We start from the raw sequence: 24305 nt of genomic DNA on the forward strand, positions 1-24305 counted from the left end.
AAGTATGTATATATGTACCATGTGCATGAAGGATCCATAGAAGGTCAGAAGAGGGCATCAGATCCCCTGGAACTAGAGGTATAGGCTATTGTGAGCTGCCAAGTGGGTGCTAGGAACTCAACCTAGATCTGCAAGAACAGTAAGTGCTCTCAACTGCCGTCATCTCTTCAGTCCCCAATAACAAATGATTTTAAAGATTGCTAAAAGCAATTCTATTGCATTGACTAATTGCTCAAATTATGTGTTTCCATTTCAGTTGGAAAAAATGGTGGCACCAGGGTTTTTCTCAAGGCTGAAAGGGACTGCTGGAGCGTATTAATAACCATTGACTCACTAAATCCAGCAACAGATGGTGCTAAATAAAGCTCAAACCTTGAGCCACCCAGTGTAATCTGGGCTCACATGACTTCTACCCTAAATATATCTGCCTTATAAAATAACCAACCTGAAGATTCTGTTTCCGTTTGCATCTTCAGTGGTCCTGAAAATGTAGTCAGAGACCTAGGCAGGAACAGCACATCAAAACATCTTTGATTGCAATCAAATATGAAATTAAAGTACAGGGGGAAAAACCTACAGGAAGCCCAGGGTCTCTGATCCCATGGAGGGGGGGGATGGAGGGAGGAAAGTAGAGAGGGGGAGAGAGACAGACAGAGACAGACAGAGAGAGACAGAGAGAAAGAGAGAGACAGAGATATTTCAGAGATCAAAAACACCATCCACTGTTGAGAAGAATGTCCTCAAAAATACCCTGAGAATTCTAGCTCCTCTCCAGACAGTCTCTTCTCTATTTCTCTGTTCACTGCTCTCCTTCTATTTGGAAGTGTGGGCTTTGGCAACCCTTTTTAACTCCTGTGTGTGTGTGTGTGTGTGCACACGCCCCCTTTGAGATGCTAATAAAAACTGTCACCCTTCTTCCCAGAAGATTACTCATGAACATCCATCATTTTCTCAGGGTTTCAAGGTGTTTGCAGCCTTGCCCAGAGCCTCTCCGTGGACCTAGTGTAAGAGATTCCATTCCATTCTTCCCTTTCAGCCCACAGATGTTTCCTGTGGAAAGAGGGAGTCCTCAGTCAGGCCTAAAGATTAGGAAACTGATTTTATAGACACATGCTAATTAGGTGGTCGCTTTTCTTTGGGGTTGACATTAGTCATAACCTCTGCTAACCAGACAACTGGCAAACCTTGAACCATAGCTATTGAGGTTTACAGGATCTCCTGGTTCAGTTCCCAGGGAATCACACCATGTGGACTCAAATGGCTGTCCAGAAACACAGGGTGGACCTCTGTAGAGAGCACAGTACACTTGCCAGGCCTCTGGCCCGACTCTGTGAAAGGAGCTTTATTACCAAGCCCAAACCAGGGCTGTTTAGAGGCCTGGGCCACTTCCATTTTTCAAGGCTCTTGATATATTGAGAGATGAAGAGATGCCAAAACAGGGTTACGAAAACAGTGGTATACTTTAAATGTTTACCTTTAACAACTTAATGCCTTTAATACTAGAAATGTAGAATTGTGCCATTCATAAGTTAATTACAGGATTTATAAAAATGTTAATTTATGGTTCATGACAGGCAGTGTGGTCCAGTCATAGAGCCCGAGTTCAGAGTTGTTCAGAGTGAGGCTCCTTCTTTGAATCCTGTCTTCTATGATTGTATGGGTAACCCCATTTGGAAATAGCTTCAAAGCTCTTTATTTAAGAGTCTTTATGAAAGTGGTGCTAAAAGGCCCCACTGCCTCCCTCGAGAGTTGCCGTAGAAAGCTTGGAGGATGAGCTGGGCTTGTCTCTTCTCCAGAAGTCCCTGCCTTCTCCTTTCGCTCCTTCCATCTGAGGGAACCCATGCTCTTCTTCTGTACCTTCAGCAGCACAGCTAACCATTGTCCCCTGGTCCTCCACAAAGATCTAACCAGCATTGCCCAATAGGAAGGGCGCCACAACGGTCCCCGTCTTCTCTTAAGGATGGGTGGTATCAGCACTTTGAATCTTTTAAAAATTCATTGCTCCTTCTCAAGCTTCACTTCAAGTTCTGAGTGAGGATTTTTGTTTCGTGAGTAGTTCTTGGATCTACATTCACTGTTGGAGTCAATCCTCCCTACCAGGGTCCTCATGAGTGGGAGCTTGGGGCTCAGAAGAGGGATAGAAGGCTGGAGAGCCTTCCAAAGGGAAGACTAGGCAGGGTAACAGCAACCCTTAGCAAGGAACAGTTGGGGGCCTGGAGGCAAGGAAGAACAGATGTTGGGAGAGGGGCAGGCGTCCACTTTACTCTGAGCAGTCTTTGGACTCCGTGAATTAAAATCAACATCTTGACGCTTCGCTCAGCTCAACTTTGCACAAACTCCTGCAAGCTTTTGAAGGACCGGTTAATGTTAGCCAGTGAGATGAGGCACATTTTGAAAGAGGAACTATTGTTTCCTTCGACATTGTTCTGAGTGGATATTCATCTTAAACATATTGGTCCACTCAAAGATCAGAAAGAACTGGTTTAGTGTTCAGCACTTGAATCATTACAGGGCATTCTATCCTTTTGTTTGCGCTCACCTGACTGTCTGCCATCTACCCACCTACCCATCAAGACCTGCATCCATTTACCCATCCATCCACCCACCAACCCACCCACCTACCTATCCATACATCAACCAACCAACCAACCAAACAGCATTTTCTGAACACCAGGCATCCCATTGTTCTGAACGCTACAAGTCACAGGCAGATTTTATTTTTTTCACATTGATGTGATATTCTGGTGGATTTCAATCAAATGTTTGTTTCATGCTACCTTCATGGTTTAGATGGGTTTAAATAACTAGCATTCCCTCTCTCTCTCTCTCTCTCTCTCTCTCTCTCTCTCTCTCTCTCTCTCTCTCTCTAAGTACTGGTATCCTTTTTTCAAAATTACCTATGAACCCATTCTAAATAGGATGCAAAGAAAGACTGGATGGGAACATCTATGGATTTGGGTACCATAAGAAATGTCTTGATTTGTATCACTCACATCTCTTTCCTATGATACTGTAAGTTACTTGAGGGTAGAAGTTGAACCTGTGTTTTTAATGTCTTACCTCAAACACAGCAGTTGGCACATGGTGCCTGCTAACCAAATGTCTGTCCCAAGAATTCTAACCAGGAGGTAAAAGGTCAAGATCTGAGACCCACCGTTAGTACCATCTCCTTCTGTCTTTGCTACCTGGTCTTCTGGGTCTTGATGAATCAAGACGAGTGGCCTCAGCCCTTACTATAGCACTGGCCTCCTAAGTCGGAGACTGGTGGCCTCTGATGTGTTTGCTCAGATCCTCTACACACCTTCAAGGACAAGGGCTGGTACATGCTGAAGCCACCCATGCAACTCACAAGTCTCCTCCTGTCCTCCTCTGGGGATAACTTGGAATCCCATTAAGTTTTACCTCAAAGTAGATATCTCAGAATGGCAGTCACCTTAGGGGACATTCCTTGGGGACCATGGCTGCTTTAGAGCACCCCAGGGCTCTCTTAACTTTCTTGAGTGCACTGAATCCAAGAGCCACCTTAATGTCTGCCGTTGTCCTCTGATCCAGAGCAGGATGGTGTCCAGTGAGAACTGGGGGTATACTGGGCACTGGCTCAACTCCATGTAAGTAATTTCTCTTCATTTACTTAAGGTCTGGAAATATTTTTTTTTGTCCTCCACAGACAACCCCCTTCCCCTAATAAAGTGTGTCTGACAATTAGACTTTATTGGTATGGTTATGAAAAGAATGTTGTAGACTTAGAAAAACATAATAACTTAAAGAATGACACATTTCAGCAAAGAAATAAAGTAGTGAGCTGCTTTGAAAAGAAGTGAAACCATAGGAAACCAGTATTTCACTGGGATAAACACTGAGTCCTCACTGAATTCTTATAAAAAAAAAAAAAAGAGAGAGTTGAGCTCTAGGGCAAGGTGTGTGTGTGCATGTGCGTGTGCGTGTGCGTGTGCGTGTGCGTGTGTGTGTGTGTGTGTGTGTGTGTGTCTACAGATAGAAAGGTGGTGTCTCTCTGACTCTTTTCTGTTGTTGTTGTTGTTGTTGTTTGAGACAGGATCCCTCTATGAGTCCTGACTATCCTGGAACTTGCTATGTAGACCAGGTTGGCCTTGAACTCACACAAATCAGCCTGCCTTTGCCTCCTGAGTGCTGGGATTAAGGGCATGCACCACCACGTCCAGCCTTTCTCTGACTTTTGATATGCAGTCCCTTTACAAATTTCCTTCCTCAGGGCTTTGTACGCACTTATGATGGTTCCCACGGAATGCAGCCATTTGCACTACATGTTGGCCCAAGATACTCCTTGGAAACCTTATTCCTCAGTCCTTAGATAAGATACCTATTCGTCAGTAACCACTGTGCTAAGGTTGTAAAATCAGTAACAGTTTCACCAAGCTCTATCTAGTGTGTTCCTACTAGAACACTGGAGTCAAATGTTTCTGCTACAGTGAAAGGTTCAGTAGTACTCCATGAGACACATTGTAGAGACCTCCAGGGATTTCAGTGGGGCTTTGTAATTGCTGCATTAGCTCAATGTGTTACCTTACGACAGTGGTTCTCCAGCTCCTCACTCTTGTGCTGACCCCCCAACCATATTATTTTCATTGCCACTGCATAACGGTGATTTTTTTCTACTCTTCCAAATCATAATGTAAACATCTGTGTTTTCTGATGGTCTTAGGCGACTGCTGTGAAAATGTAGCCCCACCCACGAAGGGGTCGAGACCCACAGGTTGAGAACCACTGCCTTATGGTCTTAAGGGCAGAACTGTTTGGTACATTGGTAGGTGTAGTGTGAAAAATCTCATCAATTTACACTGGTATCCACTGTGGGATTGCTGTAACAAAATAATAATCCCCTTTCCTGTTTGGTGAAGACCTGGCCTTTGTTTTTTGCCAAATGTGAGATAATGTAGAATCAAATTTCCTCCATGGTTTAGTTTCCTAAATTCATACTTTCTCACATATAACACGTTTTTGTTGTTTCTTTTTTTATTGTTTCAAAATTTGCCCCCCCCCCTCTCTCACACACACACACACACCCCACAAGCAGTGATTCCTGCCTGCTAGTCACAGGCTGAGATCAGCCACAAGCTGGAATTCCCTGGTATGGAGTGCTGTAGTGTTGTTTACCAGATCCCTTCCCATCTCAGCCACGGGGCAAAGGAGAGACAGGAGACAGCCAGACTAGAAGGGGCGAGAGGGTGGGACCTGGGGTGTGTGACTCTGCGCTTTGAACAGCAGAGTTCTGGGATGAGATGGCAGTGGTGGATGGCATGCTCCTGGATGCTACGCAGTAAACTGACGGTGAAGAGTTCCTTGGTGGCTTCTGGCTAAGTGTTCACTCCAGCTTCCGGGAAACTTTCCATCTATACAGAGGTCTCACTACTGAATGGGTGTCACTTAAAACCTTGGACTCAGTCTATGGATCCGATTCTTATAGGACCCAAGTTAATTTCATTTGCAAATATATTTAGCAGAGAGCAAGACTGACTGGCTGTTTTGATTAAAACTGGGTTTAAAATAAATACTGGATTTAGGCAAGTTTTAGATGAGTGCATCATTGCAGAGAATTTTACATTTGTGATTTTACATTTATTTAACCCTGATACTAGGAGACAGAGGAAAGAGGAGAAGAGAGGAGAGAAGAGGAGAGGAGAGGAGAGGAGAGGAGAGGAGAGGAGAGGAGAGGAGAGGAGAGGAGAGGAGAAAGGAGAAGAGAGAGAAAGGAAGGAAGGAAGGGAAATTGCTGCATGCAAATATTTCCAAGGTGCTTCTTAGCAGTGTGTGATTACCGGCATTTTCCTTTCTAGAGCTGGTGTGGTGTGGACACTGGAGACCGCTGTGCACTGTTCGTACTGTTGTCGTGAGGAGCAGGGAAAAGATAGGTTTGCAGTAGAGCTTGAGGATGGCACCAAGCCAGTGCCCTGAAAAATGGCAAACATGTCAGAGCTAACAGCTGGATGCAGAAATATCCCTCTTTAATTTGGATGGATAAAATTTTCTTTCTCAGCGGGGCGCTCTCGCGAGAATGGAACATCAAAGAGGGAGGGTCTCCCCAGTCAGACATCGGCTGGCTCCAGGATGGAGCAGAATGAATGAACTGCCAGGACTTTTCCAGCCCATATGCTTCTGCCCAATCGAGAAGTTAAAGGTCCGGTGGCTTGTTCACATGACAAAGTCCTGATAACGGCAGCCTGATTCCCTTAAGTCCTGCTCTGATCGGCGGACGGGGGATGTCTGAGGAAGACTGCCGATTGATGGGTGGCAGGCTACCGCTGTCCTCGGAGATAAGTGGGAGTCACCAAACGCTGGAGGTTCTCAGGCCATCCCTGGCGTCCTGTCCTAATCCTGAGCATCACCATCTCCTCTGCTAAGTGACACTTAGCAGCCACTGACCCATGTTGTGACCAAAATACCCACTTCCATCTCCTCTCCCAGCCGGGTGGCTCTCTGATGAAGAAGGCTGTGCCAGTGCCACCACCACCGGCATTTTACAGTCCATTGACACTTTTCAACTGTCTTTCTGATTTCCATATTTCAGTCTTGACTTATATGTTAGTATTATCTGCAAACTCAACATAAACCTGTAATGATTTTCTAATATTTCTGGGGCGTGATGAATGTGGATTGACAAAGTACAGTATATAGCCCTCGCCCAGCATTACTGAAAATCCAGCCACGGTGTGTAGAATCATTACTCATTTACTTTATGGGGGCATTTATTACTTGACCTTTGAAGTCTTGTCTCAAAATCGTGGCATTCCAGACATTCCAGGATATTCCAAAACAAAGCAGGGCGTGTGTTACCCGTTAGAAACAACAGCCGTAGAAGTTAATTGTAATGGAAGACGTGGGGAGAAAGTGTCATAATAAGGACACTAACAGAATTACAGATTTGAGAAAACAGCACAAAAAATATGAGCACACTCGCTGGTATTTGATGTAGAAGCTAGTGTTGCAGACTAGGCGACCTCATTCTTCTGCCTTTTTTTTTTTTTCTTCTAATGTCGCTGGCCATTCTGGCACCCTGCCAATGGAAGGAGAGTGGTTTTACCCAGGCCTGGGGATTTATGTCTTCATCTATTGCACGGTTTCTGGGTGTGTAAATTTTACTAACAGATTAAGTAATTTTCACTAAATTGACATTTGCTCTGAAAATAGGGATTTGTTTGATGAATGGCATTATTAATCATGGTGAACATAGTTATGACCCTCATTTGGAAAACTTTAGATGCTTTTAAAGAAAAAGCCCCACCATTTCCCCCTGATAGGACAAGTGGGATATGATTTAAAAAAAATAAAAGAAAAAGAAAAAAGCAACAACAATAGTGACCTTTTATCAACCAGAAGGCTGTGGGTGAGTCATGCACCTTTCTTATCACAAGATTTTTTTTTAACTTTTAAAAAATGTCATTATGTGTGTGTGTGTGTACATGTGTACACTTGCATGTGTGTGCACATTCACAATTGTGTGTTTGCAGATGCGTGCATATCACAGAACATGTGAAGGCTAGAGGACAACTTCCATGATTTCTTATCCGTAAGACTGACTAATGTCTCAGCCCTCCTCATAGGTGAGATGTGAGGATCAAGTCAGTGTGGTAGAGGAGGTAGAGACAAAGATGCTATGAGATTTATGACTTGGTAAGTGACTGCATTCTTCTTCCTCCGAATGGAGGTGAAGGTGTCTTCATACATTTCAGAGGAGTGAGTGGACTTTCCTTACCTGAAATGTGTGGAAGCAGAAGTTGCTGAGATCTCAGGCTCTTTTGGATTTGGGAATCTTTACATAGGTTTCCTCTCAGAGCATCCCTAATCCAGCATCCACGATTTAAAATGCTCTGAAATCTGAAACATTTTGAAGTGTTTCCATATTAACTATATTAACAAGTTTCAAACTTTGGAACAGTTTTGGATTTTTAATTTTCAGGTGATGGGTACTCAATCTGTATGACTTTGTAACTTCTCTCCTTACGCTTCGAGGTAGCTTCATTGGAGAGATGGCTCAGTAGTTAGCACCTCTTAATACATAAACATGAGGGCCAGAGTTTGAATTCCAGCACCCATGTTACAAGCTGAGACTAGGCTCAGTGGTTCTGCAGTTACCTGGAACCCCAGAATTAATGGGCAGAGACCAGACTCACTTGGAATTTCTGACTTCCTGTCTAGCCAAAACAGTATGAGTTGCAGGTTCAGGGAGAGACCCTGTCTCAACAATAAGGCAGAGAGTGGTGGAGGAGGGCACCTAATAACTTCCTTTGGCCTATAGTTTACACACTCTGCCACACTTGTGTGCATATACCTCCCCCACATACACACGTGAGAGGGGTTGGGAAGGAAGAGAGCATGAACAAAAACACAGGAGATTAGGAGTCACACTTGTGGGGATCTGGATGTCTTCCTTAGAGTGGAGAACTATGCCAATTCCTTGTGCATTTGGGGCTCTGAGCTGAAACTTCCACATGTCCCTGCTCCCAGGTATATTTGATCATACAGACTGCTGCTTTCCTTGAATAGGATGAATTCATGGAAAAATAAAATACTGCTCTGGGGCTTCCTGTGATCAATATATCAGTGATCAGTTATCCTGCCTTGTAGCTGATGTACAGGGAGGGAGATATTGGACTCCCAAAGCCACCACTAATTAAAACATTTGTGATCAATACCTGTTAGTTTCAAATATGTCCCAGGAATGTTCTTAAAGATGTGGGTGTGGGTGTGAATAACAAGCTTAAAATAATTAAATTTAGGAATACAAACTACAGGCCTGAAGACAAATTTGTGTACTGTTTTCTAGACAGTAGTTAAATTAGTGAAACATTTTTCTGTTGTCATATGTACTTTTTTTTTTATAATTTATTTATTTTTATTTTATGTGCATTGGTGTTTTGCCTGCATGTCTGTCTGTCTGAGGGTCCCCTGGAACTGGAGTTACAGACAGTTGTGAGCTGCCATGTGGGTGCTGGGAATTGAACCCAGTTCCTCTGGAAGAGCAGTCAGTGCTCTTAACCGCTAAGCTACCTCTCCAGCCCCGTCATAGGTACTTTTATTTTTTATGTTGAATGTTATACATTTACAAGTATATCTGTGCACCATATGCATGCAATGCCCTCAGAGACCAGAAGAGGGCATCAGATTCCCTGGGCCTAGAGTTAAAGACAGTTATGAACTACCACGAGGATGCTGGGAATGGAGCCTGTGTCCTGCAAAATAAGCCAGTGCTCTTAACTACTGAGCCATCTTTCCAGCCTCCTATACTTTTACTTTTAAATGATCTCACCTGAATGATAAAATATAAACAACGGATTGACTTTTATACCCTATTTGACATCCTAAATCATTTCCTCATTCTTTTCGTGTGTGAAAAAATGTGAATGGTTAAATTTTTAAAACGATGAAATGCATTTCTGCCTTCGATGAGTGTATGGTCTGGTCATCTTAGGAGTAATGCATTTGTATATGCCAACATAGGTATTGTCTTAATTTTTTTTTAACCCAAATCCTCACACATGCTAGATAAATGTTCTATCACCAAGGTAGACACTAGCCTGCTCCACCTGTATCATGACTGCTGCTCACTGGCAGGCCACTACATTTTGCCTGGGTAGACGTCAATTATAATGTTGGTCTAAGGATGACTAATGTTCTCTGGGCAGTCCCTGGGTGCTGAGCCTTTACACACACTTACATGCTTATTTGATTTTCATCTCGGTTCTTAGAGTAGGGACCTTATTTGCACCCTCCCTCCACCCCAGTTCTCAGCTTTGTTGAGGTTGGACGACTGCCCAATGTCTCAGGACCACTCTTGATGGAGCCATGACTGTAACTCACACTTGTTGGGCCTGACCCCCGTGGGTGTGCCCCCCCGTGATCGCCACTAACTAGACCCGCTCATAGAATACATTCTTACCTGTGATATGTAAGAGCTCCTCTGCCAACTCCAGGTTGAGAGTAAAGTCTACTTTTCAGTAAAGATGTTCTGATGACTAACTTCACGGTCAAAATAATCAAGTCTGTTGTCCTTTTGACACACGGTGGAATCTCAGAGCACACATTTTTACCTATCATGGCAAATCGTATGCTTAACTTTTTAACTTAAAACTCCAATTTTTGATCTTACAGAAAGATGGGTAACTGTAAAAACATGGTGTGAGAATGGACAGAGGAAATCTTAGGGACTTTCCCCCCAACACACACACACACACACACACACACACACACACACACACACACACACACACTTTTTGTTCTCTGGATTCTCCATCAGCTGTGAAGAAATTGGAAACGCAGGCCGCACCCGACTTCTCCTGACTTCGTTCAACCACCATAGGAAGCTCACCTACATTTCGGAGAGTCACAGGAGGGCTCTTCGAGGAGATAACCATTTGCTTCTGAGCTTGAGTTGTTAGTACTTTTTCAGTCCGTTTCTTTGCATTTGGGAATAATTTCTCCTGAGCCCTCGAGGAAGAGCCAAGATCTTCACGAAGCTGTACTTCTCATGAGTGTGGCGGCCCTGGGGCCTATGTTGGATGCTTGGGTCTAAAATATGTTCTCTCCTCTCAGCTGCTTGGTGAAAATCTGAAAGAAACTCAAGGGAAAAACCAAATGCCAGGGTCCAGGGCCTTCTGTGCCGGGCTAGAACAAGGTTGGGGACAAGGAGATGGAATCAAGAATGTCTCTGTGAAAACTGACTAGTCCTACTGTCCAACCCAGGGACTACCTTTATTCCTTACGCGGACAAAACACGGGCACTGGGGGATGAGAGGAATGAATTGGAGTCTAAGTTGTAGTTCAGGCTTCTTTAGTTCAAAGCTACTGGGCCTCTTCAGGGCCCTCACAGAATTAAAAAAGAAGAGGCAGCCTCCAAACACTCTGGGAGAGGTGGGGAGGTGGAGAACTGTCAGGTGGCCTGCCCAGCCCTCATGTGGTGCTAAGTCACTCGCTTTGGGAGACCTCCCTCCCTTCCTTTTGTGCAGCTGACTGGATTGACAGAGGGATGCTGAGTTCCCTGGGCTCTAGATTTAGCACTCTAAGTACCTTTTCAAGCAGTCTAGCAGAACCGCTTCATCTTCCTGGAGGCCTTATCTTCCACAGGAAATGCTCTCCCTGTGGTTTTCCATACAGGGCTCTCCTCCCCCCAGTCAATACAAGATTCCTACAGATGCCCCAGGAATGGTATCCCTGGGACAATGCCATTGCGTCCTTCAGCCAGGGCAATGCTACTGGTATTAACCTTTATCTGACCTAGTTTGATCCTCCCTCCCTCCCTCCCTCCCTCCCTCCCTCCCTCCCTCCCTCCCTCCCTCCCTCCCTTTTTTCCTTTTTAAAGACAGGGTCTCACTGTGTAGCTCAGCTGACCTTGCAGTATTCTGCCTCAACCTCCCAGGTGCTGTGATCACAGGCATGCACTACTGTGTGTGTGTGTGTGTGTGTGTGTGTGTGTGTGTGTGTGTGTGTAGGCATGTTCTCCTTTGTTCTGGAAGGATGAAGGTTTCTGAGGAGCGCAGGAGTGACGGATGTTTGCAGGGGTTTTAGGTTGTTACCTCAAGGTCTTGTCAAAGTGATAGCGCTGATTCCCCTGTAGCTGTGGTTGCCAGTAAGTGCTGAAGGAGGCTGGCCAAGCACTAAGAAGATTCCTGGAAGCATTTGTGAAGTCAGTGTCCCACCAGCCAGTAAGAGGCCCTGGGAATTAGGAAGACCGGAGGCGGACACTTTTCCTCAGCAAGATGGGGGGCCTGCTTTGCGATCTTTCAAGAGAAGTTGAAAATCAAATTTTAAAAAAGAAAATTTAAACACTTGGCAAGCAAAACGAAGTTGTGAGTGACTCATTCACAGATCTTGCTTTACACTGTTCATTCAGATTCCTATGATTCAGAAGGTGGTGTCTTCCTATCCGTGATAAGATGGATCCGTGGCTGGCTTGGCTGCCCCTTATGTTCCTCATTGTAGGTAATACAAGCTGGCAACCTTCACAAGTGGCTAAGCGGTCTGTACTCAAGCTACTCTTACCACCAATCATTACCGTCCCACACTGGTGTACATCTTACTCCCTCTCTTTTCATTTGGAGTTCTGTTCTAGGAAAATATAAACATGGAAGAGAATGGCACTTCAGATGCCAGGGAGGTGCTTCAATTCCTTTCTCGTGGAGGTTTTCAGTCAATGCCACCATGTGGTTTGAAGTGAGAGAACTTGTGTGGTCTTTATACACAGCGATTACAGCTGGTATTGTGGATCGAAAACTTAAAATCCCCTTTAAAAGTAACAGTTAGCTCTCCCGTTACTCATCTTGCTAGTCCTGTTGATGTAAGATAGAAGAGATGCACAGGCCAGAGGCAGTCGTTTTAAAATAGCGGTGACAATCCCAGAGAAAAATCAGAGGCTGATCATTTAGAGAGACATATTACAAGCATCTTCCCAGGAGGGTGCACTGAGGCACTCCTGACCTCCAGCAACAGGCAGCCTCTTTGTCTTCACAATACACACACACACACACACACACACACACAGACACACACACACACAGACACACAGACACACACACACACAGACACACACACACATACACACACACACACACACACACACACACACACACACACACACACACACACCGAAAACACCAAGAAATAAAGACCCAGGTTTCTATGTTCTGTTTATATTTTTCTTTCTTTGATCAGAAAGCAAAAGTAGAGAGAGTCTAGGGTTGGAGCTGAGTCCTTGGGTTTAAGGTCTAGTGTGAAAACAGAAAAGAAAAACAGGTGGGGGGGGCGTGGAGAGAAAGAGTCACTGCACAGATCCCCATTTATACACCAAAAGCACTGACCAGTGATCGGCACCTTGCTGGATTTGTGTCAGGTTTCCATTTAAAGCAATGAAGCCTTTCTAAAGTGGAATCCTGCTGTTTCCTCGATGGTCTTTGCTTCTGAAGACCCCCTCTCTAAGGAGCAGGTCAGGGATCCTTCTCATGCAGCACCTCAGAGTTCGGCTGCGTATATTTACATATGCTTTCTGGACATTGCAATGGCTACTGCCATCACATGCACTACTTAGAGTATTATTTTGTGTATTTTAACAACTGGTAGCATAATGGCTTGCAACTTGCTTTTTCTCAGTCAACATTATGTTTTTAGTATTGATCTCCTAATACAAACAGATCTAATTCACTAATTTTAAATGTGCTAAACAAATGTTTTTGAGTGGCTAAGACAACTTATTCTTCCAATGATGAGGTGTTCCCGTTATTTCTAGTTCTTTGCCATTCCAAGCAGCCCCTCCGTGAATGGATGGCCTTTGAAACCGTCTCCTGAATTCAGCAGAATTTCACTGGGGTAATTTCCTAGATGTGAAACCGCTAAACCAAAGGAGATAACCATTCCCAAATTGATTGAGATATTGTCAAAGTGTCCTCCAATGTGGCTGTGCCGTAGCACACTTCACTTTGGCAACAGGCGAAATGGCTTTTACGTAACAAACACTAAATGATCCATTCTCCAGTTCAGAGTCTCCATTACAGAATTTACCCCACCCACCCCTGGCCAGGTGTCCTGTGTGTTTCTTCTCAGGCAGTTCTCCCACCTTGAGAGTTACTGGCTTCACTTTGGAAAAGAATAGAGAAAATATTAAAACGCTGTTCATTTTCATCCAGAATCAAGGACACCATTTCTGCCAAAAATGTGCTGTGTTAGGTGTTATCGCAGAATGAATCTTTTCCTTAATCGAAAGTTAACACGCATGCCTTTATGCTCCCCACTTGAATGAATAAACAACTTCTGACTTTTCCAACACTTTCACAGGTCCTCGGGGAGTTGTCCAAACACTTTGAGCATTTAAAAAATGTTTCCTGCTTATTTAAAAATCTTTTGAAAGGTAGATAATAAGAACCAGTAATTCCAGGTCTTGGCATAACTCATCTCCAAAATTCCTTGAGTCTGGTGGTGGTGGGGGCGGCTATCAGGTATCCATCTTAAAACTTCATGTTAATGTCCCACAAATATGGGTGTCAGTTCCACCTCTAGAACAACTTCCTATACTTGTAACTGTAGTTGCTACTCTGGGGGATCGCAGTTGATGAATCTCATTTGCAGTTCCTTTTACCTTCTTTCTGCCTAGAAGAGAATGGCTGCTGTCTGGGAGATAAGCTACATACAGATTTCTTAACCGAGCTCTTCAATGTTGACAAAGCCAACTGACCATAGTGAATAGCAAAGCACACCCTTTGTAGCTACATCTCTTGGGGATGCCTTTAGTCTCTGTTTAGCACTCCACATTTGCACCCCCCCCCCCGCCCCGCCCGTTCTATGCTTTTTGTACTGAGGAAAGAACATAGGCTTCCACATTTTCTGGCTCATTTTGGTTCTTGCAAGAAAGGCTGCATTTAAATGTTGGCTCTTAACAGCACAGACTACAAAGAGCTCAGGACTGTCTTGAGGCCAAGTGCAAAATACTGGGTTCTGGGCTCTCGGTAACTACCAAGGAGATGCTGGTCATATCTGTGCAGTAAGCTCCCTTGAGGAACCCTACATGTGTAGTCTGACCTGAAATGCATAACATTTGTGAAGGTTTTTTTTTTTCTCCCAGAGGTATTGTGCCTACAGGTATAGTTAGATCTATGTTTTAAGGATTACAAAGGCTAACGTTTAGATACTATCTTAGAGATCCTGTAAGGAAGATGGGTTAAGCGGATCCTTGTCCCATGTCCAGTGCTAACAGTGGAGAGAGAGAGAGTTGAATGCACCTGAAAGCCATTAGGAAGGAGATTTGTGTATGGTAGTAGCTGTGCTTCCAAGACTGAGGGCAGAGTCAAGGCCAGATGAGTTTCTTCAACCCTAGACATGCCGCTATGAGATTGAAGAAAGCATACAGGACCATCACAGCTTTCTGTGAAATACTGCAATCAGTACTGGCCAAAGCCTGGAAGGCCTGGCCTCATGCCACATGCTGCTTGAGAAGATACTTCCTGACACATGATGATCTACTTTTTCTTCAAGGCAAGTCGGAGACACAAATTGGGGGTTTCTTGGTGGGCATATCTATTTAGAGCAGGAAATCCTCTCCCACTCATTTCAGGTTGGACTCGTGAGCACATGGTGTTCGGCTGAGCTCACACGCAGGCTGGCCCTTTGGTCTACAGTGTTACAGTCGCTTGCTGCTGAGGATCCGGGCTGGGAGCAGTCATGTGGACTGCTGTGCTCACATCTTAGGGTGTTTGTGGTAATTATTACCAGCAGCCTTTATGCAAAATGTCTTTGTATGGAAAGGGAAAAGGGATTTCATCCAAAAATGTTATCCCACTAATTATCACTAGTGGTGTTGAGGGGACAGGATAGTTTTGTTCAGTCTCTCTGGCTGGTGACCGCAGTCTCATGGGGTGAGATTCTTGAGTGTTATTTGACTGTTTTTGAAAAAAAAGAAAACAAAACAAAACCCAAAAAAAGATACAATGACAAAATCAGTGTAATGTCACCTAAACATGCTGTCTGCCTTTCGCTTGCTGCTGATCAGGGGGAGCTACCATGTAATATGCTTCCTTTTTCTGCTGTTAACCCAGAGCAAGGAACTGGAAGAAGCATTTAGCCTCAACTGTAACACAGTCCAGGGAGCTTTTCCTTCCTTTCGGGCTGAGTTGAGAATCAGCTGTGATGGTCCTGGTGTGGCTATCAAGTGTTAACTTCTCAGATGATTTCCTTTATTGGGTTGATGTTTGCCTTTTCCTGGGGGGCAGTGGAGAGGTTGGAGGAGGCCGATCAAGGGAGAGTATTCACTTGCTTTAAAATAATGGGTGGAAGTAAAAGAGAAACTCACAGGAAGCCCAGGGTCCTCCGGAATCGAGACACTGATCTGAATTAGTATGAACGGCCACACAATGAGGGTTTCTCTGGAAGATTTATTCTGAGGGTTTACTTGGAGAGAAAAAATGGGAGGGCTCAGAAAAAGAGGCGTGGTTTCTCAGGATGCCCTGGGGAACTCCTCAGCAGCTCCCAGGAGGCTGTACTGACTTTATTCAAAATATACTTAGTTCTCCTAGTGTCCTTGTAAGGTCTGTACTCCTAAGAAACTAGTTGTGTGTATGTACATGTGCATGTACGTATATGTTCAGGTGTGTGTGTGTGTGTGTGTGTGTGTCCACCTGTCTGTGAGTACACGTGCATGTGGAAGCCAGAGGTTAACTTCAGGTGTTGGTCCTCAGGAGCCATCTACCTTGTTTGGTGATACTGGGTCTCTTATGGGAACCTGGAACTCATCATCATGGCAGGCTCATAGGCCATCAAGGCCCAGGGATCTGCTTGCCCCCCCCCCCCTCCCCGCAGTAAGATTCCAAGCTTGTGCTACCATGCCCAGCTTTTTTTTTTTTTGGAGACAGGGTTTCTCCTTGTAGTTTTGGTTCCTGTACTGGCTCTCACTCTGTAGATCAGGCTGGCTTCGAACTCACAAGAGAACCGCCTGGCTCTGCCTCCTGAGTGCTGGCTGGGATAAAAGGTGTGCGCCACCCCTGCCCAGCAGCCATGTCCAGCTCTTTATATGGGTGCTGGGGATTTAGCTCAGGGCCTCACGTGTCTGCAGGAAGTACATTGCCAACTCAACTATCTGCCCAGACCTCCGAGGAACTATTGAACTGCCTTGTGCTTCCTGGCTGCCTCGATGTCTGGGGAAACCTTAGAAAATTACTGTTTAGTGGATGTGTAACGGCCTTATCTCCTGCTCCTGGACACCATGTCACAGGAAGTTCCTGGAACCAAAGTGGTTTCTGGAGGGGCACTAGTGACTACTTTCAGCCCTCACCCTGTGTCTAGCCAAGTTGCTGGAATAAGGATTCTTTTGGTGGTGGTGGTGGTGGGGGCAGCGGGGATCGGGGCGTGTCCTGTGATATTGACTGGCTTGAAGTGGGTTTTCTTTTTCTTTTTCCTATCTTGAGGAATCTGCTAGGGCTGACCTCAGGCAACGATGATGAAAGTGACCTTGGTTGAGAAATGTAAACTCCGGAGGAGACAGCTGTTTTCCTCTTCCCCTTTCTGGGGATGTTTTGGGATGATCCCTCCCTTAAGGGCTTCAGAGACCTACATCTCCTGTGGGGGGACAGTCCCTTTCTCTCATCCCAGAGTCCGTTTTTTTACCAGTCCTCTACAGTTCTACAACTTCCCAGCTGCCTTCTGCTGGGGATCACCCAGCTCGGGCGGATGGACAGTGGCTGCCTCCTCGAAGGCTTTCGAATGGCTGCATGCTGGAGACTGAGGCCTTTTTACGTGCCGGTTCCAACCATGTCAGTGCGGCCTCTTCTTTCAGCTTGCTTTGTTTATCCGGCAGCTCATTATTTAAGACTAGCCTGTCAAAATAGGTTAAATATTCTTTGGGAAATCTGGTCACATCCTTGAGACACCACAACTATGTTTAATACAGGGAAGATTGGCTTGATAAGAGAAACGTGATCGACTTGCCCCACCAAAAAATATTTTCCTGTTACCCTGGCTGAGTTTCCACGGCCATCAATAGGCACTAGCGAACCCAAGGACCGTAAATCCCCGTGGCTGACGTGGAAAGACATCAAGGGAAACAGGGAGAAGGATTGCTGATGATTCGTTCTAACTACTTGACCTTCTGACCTCTTCTCTAGATATATGATCAAGATGGGACACTTCAGCACTTTATTGATGGTGGGGAGCCCAGCAAGTCGAGCTGGATGAGGTATATCCGATGTGCAAGGCACTGTGGAGAGCAGAATCTAACAGTAGTTCAGTACAGGTAAAGTATGACTTGGTTTACTGCTGGAACCCCTTGGCTTGCAAATACAAACCCAGGCTTGCTGAGAAGTGGTTGAAAACATCCTGCCGAACTCTGCATAGATCTGTTTGTCTTTTCTGGGTCTCTGAAATGCCCTAGTTCATGGACATTCAGGCGCTAGCAGAGATCCTCTCTGACTCCACACACAGGCTGACGTTACTCTGCGTGGTCACTTGAATGTCCATACGGACCCGAATGAGCTTGACAGCCCCACCGAATCGGGGTGAACTCCCCCAGCAGGTGTGAACACACACATACATATAAATGGAAGCTTGCAGACTCAGCTCCAGACCTGTTCCTTTCAGTCTCCATCAGTCTGTCTCTCAGAGACAGAATTGGGTTCATTTGCTCAAAGGTCTGGAAAACCAAGAACTCAGTCTTTCCAAACCGGCCATGCTGGGCAGCGGGACTGAGCCACGGCGACCTCTCCCGCTCTCTCAAAAGGTTCCAGAGCAGCTGGGTCTGGCCTTTTGATGATCTCAGCTGTGTCCCAGGTGATGTGGTTGTTTCAAATTAGAGAAAGGGAGCCCCCACCCCCACGACTGTCTCCTAAGATGGATGGGCAGAGTCCAAAGAGTGACAGGTCCGAGGAGAGGGATCCTCACTTCCCAGAGTCACACAGGGATGGGGCACTGAGTCACCCCTTCCCATTGCACCTGCTGCCCCCACCCCTGTTCCCAGGGAAGGCTGGAATCAAGATGAGAAGGCAGGAAACAATTCGAACAGAAAAACAGCCCGCCCCCACTTCGTCCCTCAGAATCCCTCGAAAACATGTGCCTTATAAATATATGAGCTCAGTTATAAACAGCCATGTTCCCTTCAGAGGCAGAAGCAACTGTTTAGCTTTATTGGGCACCACAGACACATCAAAGCCCAGAGCCTTGTGCTAGGCAACTTGGAGTTCTGCCTGGGGCTATTTATTTTCTCTCTTTTTTTTTAGTGAAGTCTTTTTTTAAAAAAATTTTCTTTATAGCTTAGAGGGTTCACAAATCTGGCTTGCTTGTTCTCCGAAGGTCTCCAGTTCTAAAAAGAACATAGTTGGTCAGTGTCTGACTCATTGCCTGGGTTTCCCATGCAGTTTTATTAAGTAATGGTTTAAACGTGAAAAAGCGCAGGAGGCCGTTGGGTAACATCGGTGCAAACCTGGCCGAGTGCATTTGCTATCAGGAATTTTCTAGGCAACCCCGAGCTCCACAATTAGCAAAGGTTGTGCTTGTCGGGTCAGCAAGAGATAGTTTGGCCACTTCTGTAATAAATACCAAGGGAGCTCTTAAGGCAAATTCTAAATTTGGGACAAGAAACCCCTTAGGGGAGAGGGGCATGAGTAAGCCATTACCTACCTGTCAATAGTGAGTGGATTTTACAACTCTCCCTTCTTGAGGGCGCTGAAGCTACGGGCTCACTCTCGGCCGATCTGTTTTGGATTACTGCAGATCTTTATACAAAGAGCTACAAAAACAGAATTAAAAAAAAAACTGGCATCCATCACAAGTGACCACGTCCAAAAGTAAGAAAAGAGAAAAGTTGGACCCCGAAGAGCCAGCCTAATTTTTATTGTACATGAATGTCCTCTTCACAAAAAGTCAGCTGGTTTAAATTCATTCTGTTATGATTTGTAATATCTAAATGGAATTTTCTTCAAAGCGCCCTTGATTGATTGACCCTTAGCTGAACGTTTTGTTTTTATTTTGAGGCTGACAATAATGTTTGTTGGCATGTGTTCTGCCTCAACTGCGTTGGGACGCCATGAGGCTATCCTTATGAGTCATCCAACCACAATACTAAATACATGTCAGCAAAGGAAATATTATCTGAAAAGGGAAAAATCCCTTTGATGTGCTCCAACATGCCGGGATTTCTGCAAGCTTTGGAAGCTCTGGGTGCTTGTAAGGAATGGTGTACGCTTACACATTCCCCCCCTCCCCTCTTTCGGCCTACTCTGCGCCTCAGAAGACCACCCATCGCTCGAAAACAGTCCTGGTCTTTCAGCAGCGAAGTGTGTCGCTGGGTTTCGGCACACTCATTTGCCGGGCGCTGTGTTTATACTAAGGGAAGGCAAACCCAGAGATGAAATGTTACAAGGGGGAGGTACAAAGTAGACTCCATTTTTCTCAAGTTAGGAGATGTCAGTGATTTATAACTCGGTTCCAATTTTGATTTTTTTTTTTTTTATGTAGCAGTGGAAAAAATTAATAAAATGCGCAGCTCCTGGAGGTGCCAAGGCAGGAAGGGCAGCGAGGGCTGGACAAGTGGCTGCAGTTTTTGTCAGATATTCATAGAATGTTGGGGGGAAAAAACCCCATCCTGCTTAGCTAGCAGTGCCCTCGTGAGACAGACCGGCAGTAAGCTAGGAAAATAACAAGATAAATGAAATTTTTGCAGCTGTAAGTAAAATATTGAGAATCTGCACTTTTTTATTGATCTTTATGATCCTGTTGCCAAGAGCCACTTTGTGGTGACAAAATATGTTGACAAGTGCATATCTCACTGCCGTGAAAAATGTGGAGAAAGATTCCCCTTATGTCGGCAGTGTTCTACACAGGACAAATTACGCTGCTGCAGCCAATTCCTCCCAGAAAGGCAAAATTTAAGGCCCACCAACCCTAAACACTTTTATCTGGAACTTGAGGCTAATATTTGTAACAATCCCTCATTGAGGAAACCAGTCTCGACACCCTCATTCTTTTCAAAAATCTGTAGATTTTTCTTAATGGCACCAAAGATGCTGTTATAAAAAATGTTTATTTCTTGGGACCCTCACTCCATCATCCAGGGTGTAATCTTTCAGCCCGAGTAAAGTGCTCCTCTTGTATTTATTGAATTTCCATCCATTTCACACAAGAGGACTTTTCTCTTCTCCTACATCAAACTTTAGGGCTGGAAAGGGAAGCAGATAGGAAGGCTTTTCATTCTCTTAGTCCTTCTATCATTAAGTTGCTTTATTTTATTATGAATTTGGGGGACTCCCAACACCAAGGTGCCAGAATATACCGAGTGCTTGTTCTTAAAATAAGAAGTAAATAATGTTAATTTACATATGAGTTTGGGGCAGCGCTCAATTGCCTATGTAGTTTGCCACCAGAAAGAATTTTCTCATTAGTGTGAGATGGAATTTTTATTTTTTTAAAATGAACTCTTCTTTTCCTGCTCTCCCCTGGGCCACATATCTGTCTCTTCAAGACCCTCTCTGGAGGGGTACTGTGGAAATAAACTATACGTTGTTTATCATACTGAGTTACAGGCTCTCCTCAATTGCCTGGGATAATAAAGTGGGTGTAGATTTATTATAAACTGTTTAGGTGGAGCTGGGAAGAATGTTTTGGGGGCAATAAAAATGCGGCAGGACATTCGAGCATTACGTCTTACTAAGCTGGGTTTTCTTTTGTTTTAAATAGGTCGAATATATTCTACCGAGCCTGTATAGATATCCCCAGGGGCACCGAGCTTCTGGTGTGGTACAACGACAGCTACACGTCTTTCTTTGGGATCCCCTTACAATGCATTGCCCAGGATGAAAACTGTAAGAATCTCCTTTAGTTCTGAATTCACACGAAAAAAACTTAACCTGTTTCAAAGCTCACTTTCGAAGAATGCTTTTGGAAACTTCTAAAATGTGGTTCACTGTGATACATAAAGCGAATATGCGTGGGTCCTTCTACCACCGTTTTTCCTTTCCTGGCCAGCTCTTTGCCTGTTCATAGTTTCAAAGCCTTTGCCAGAGTTTTAAAGAATGGCTGACAAAAACCGAGTGTGGAGTCTGCAGGTCTCTACGGAGCACCCACTGTGTGTCTGCTCTAATGCTAGCCACCCTTAGAGGGAAAATGCCAGTTCCTGCTCTTGTTGGGGCCACACTCCAAACAAAAATAACAGAGAAACATTGCTCAGTCAAGACTATGCAGCCATTTGACTGTGAATTAGGATAGTCGTTTCAATGATGGGAGTGAAAGCTATAGGTAGAAGACTGTGGAATTCGTGTCTTTCTATATTTTCTTCTTTAAAACCATGTCTAGAACCACAAAAATTTCTCGATACCCTTGTTATCCTGCCAAACATGACCTTGAAAACAATAACAGACTATTTAGGCTGATGTGACCTTGCAGCAACTTTGACTTGAACTTACTTCAAGTTCAAGTGTGATCCTTGGGAAAAGTCCAGGTGCTATCCATATTTGGAAAAGATTAAGGCAAATCCCAGTGGGCATCAGGGAGAGCACTAGCTTCAATGATGTTGTATTTTTCCTGTCACTAAGCTGTCTCATCTGTGAAATGATAATTTGATATGCTACACGAAAGGAACAGAGACAACAGATGGGTTTGTTGATGGGTGGAGAGCTTCGTCTTGGAAGAAGCGGTCTTTTCCTATTTCCGTCTCCATTCTCTTTTTCTCACGCACCCATCCCGCAAAAGCTTTCCGCACCACTCATCACAGTGCTGGTCTTGTCCCTGTTGTCTTTAATTCCTTTGGGTGGGGGGAAAAAAGAAAATCTTTAAAGAGTACACTACTATCAACTTTTCTGTTTTACCCTAATTCAAACCGAGCTCCAATGAAGACATGGATCATGGCGTTCTCCCGACTCGCGGAGTTTCCCCCAGAAATTTCTGCTGTGATACCCTTGTTGGAGGGAGTGTCTGTTTTCAGTGGAGGCAATCTCCACTTTTGGCGGCATGGTTGTGTGGTTGGCATTAGAGCAGACAGAAGCATCGCGGCCTCTATGTTTTCCCTTCCCCAGCATGACACCCTGTCTGCCTTCCTCATGAATAGAACTAGAAGCTGGTGCTGTGGGTTTTCTCTGTGCTGGAACCCTGACTCAAACTCAGCTCCTAACGGGTGGAGGGTGAGCCGAGAGAAGTTTGGGAGTTCTGTGATGGTCTTCATTCCTCCTTGACTACAACCTGCTACACGCTCTGAAGATGCCGTGTTGTGCGCTGAGGAATGTGTGGATGTAAGCACAGGAAGGCCCAGAGTTCTGAAGTACAGCTCATCGTTCAGTCAGTCATTAATTCCTATTTTGATTGATCACCTACCATGGGCCAGTCTTCGCTAGGCACCACACATGCAGAAAGAAGAAAACAGTCAGGGAACCCTACCCTCATGGAGCTTATGTCTAGGGACAGGGCGCCGTAAATATGTAATTAGATGTTTACATATTTACACAGACAGTAGTGTGTTGTGAAGGTACTAAAGCAGAAAAAGGATGTGTGCTAGGCGTTTGGGGCTGCAGATTTAGGGAATGACTTGAAGTGGTCCCCAGTGGCAAGCTAGCCTTTGATGGAAGACTTAAGGAGGGGAGGGACTGAGTTACATGCTACTCTAGAGAAGAGTATTACAGGCTGTTGGACAAAACCCCTAAGAGCCTCTTGATGGAAATGTCCCTTGCATGTGGAAGAGCATCCCAGAAGTTGGCCCCGGGTATGGTGGAGTGAGCGACAGGCAGAGGATAAGTCAGGTATGGGTGAAATGGGGGCGGGGCGTGTATCTGGTTCCCTGTGAAGACCCTGCCTTTTGCTCTGTGAGCCTGGTGATGGGTCTGGAATGGAGTTTTGTGCAGTAGTGAGATGGTCTGATTGAAGTTGTAGTTGGATTCCTCTGTCTTTTGCATGCAGATGGCAGCATGAACAGTGAGGTAGAACTCAGAGGCTCTTGTAGAAACCAGGGGAAAAGTGATGGAGGTGTGGACCAACGTGGGAGTGATGGAGGTGGTGAGAAGTAATTGGACACGAGGCATATTTTGAAAGTAAGGCCAACAGCATCTTCTGACACTTTAGGTACCCAGTAAAAGGTGTCCAGGATAACTGAGTCTTCTAGTCTATCTAAATAGAAAGTGTGGGATGGTCACATAGGGATTGCCATGCCTGCTTGGGTCTCTGGAGTAGAAGTCGTATGTTCGTACATTGTTGTCACCACATGCATGGGGGTGACTGGGGTTGCAGGTAGGGAGGGCATTTTGCTGTCTGTTTGCCATTGACCACCACCTGGCAGCGATCTGAGTGTACCAAATGGTGTTCCGATTCAGGGCCATAGTGCCGTTAGAAATGTGCTCTTTGGAACAGCACACTGTTCGTTTTCAGGCCTTTCTCCTGCAGCTGTACCTGTGTGAAGCATTCTTGAGGATTCTGACTAGAGTGTAAAGTGAACTCTGCCAGGGCGTGTTATGCCATTTTCACTCCTGAAATCACCACGGTGTACAGTTTGTGGCTTCAGTAGGAAAGCCAGGTTGCCCCTTTCAGGAATCAGTTCCGAGTTCTCAGTAAGGATTGAGGGAAGTTTAAAGAGAATTAAGTCATCGTCTAAAAGGCTTAATGGTGACAATGTCTCTTTCCCCTAAGGGTGTTATGGGAATTTTTATTTCACTTCCTGTCTCAAAGCCATATATCTGTCATGGGATTGGCCACCCAAGAAACTAGCAGAAGGCTTCATCAGATAGTGAGGGGGTAAATATGACTTCACTTGTAATTCTGAGGTAGAGTCTCATTCCATCTGATCACAGAGAGGCCGGGGAGTGCTTTGTGATGAGGGTTCCTTCTTC

At 45.0% G+C, this 24305-nt stretch overlaps 1 protein-coding gene across 2 annotated transcripts in view; it reads left to right on the top strand.

Moving 5' to 3' along the window:
• Positions 1–24305, top strand: part of Prdm6 (PR/SET domain 6) — a 105136-nt gene that overhangs the window by 54188 nt on the left and 26643 nt on the right. For both annotated transcript variants that reach the window (XM_076555251.1, XM_006987488.4), the window contains exons 4-5: positions 17613–17740; positions 21175–21299. In XM_076555251.1, coding sequence (XP_076411366.1) covers positions 17613–17740; positions 21175–21299 — 253 coding nt within the window. The remainder of the gene's footprint in view (positions 1–17612; positions 17741–21174; positions 21300–24305) is intronic.

Source organism: Peromyscus maniculatus, chromosome 19 (genome assembly GCF_049852395.1).
Source record: "Peromyscus maniculatus bairdii isolate BWxNUB_F1_BW_parent chromosome 19, HU_Pman_BW_mat_3.1, whole genome shotgun sequence".
In the NCBI taxonomy this organism is placed as follows: Eukaryota; Metazoa; Chordata; class Mammalia; order Rodentia; family Cricetidae; genus Peromyscus; species Peromyscus maniculatus.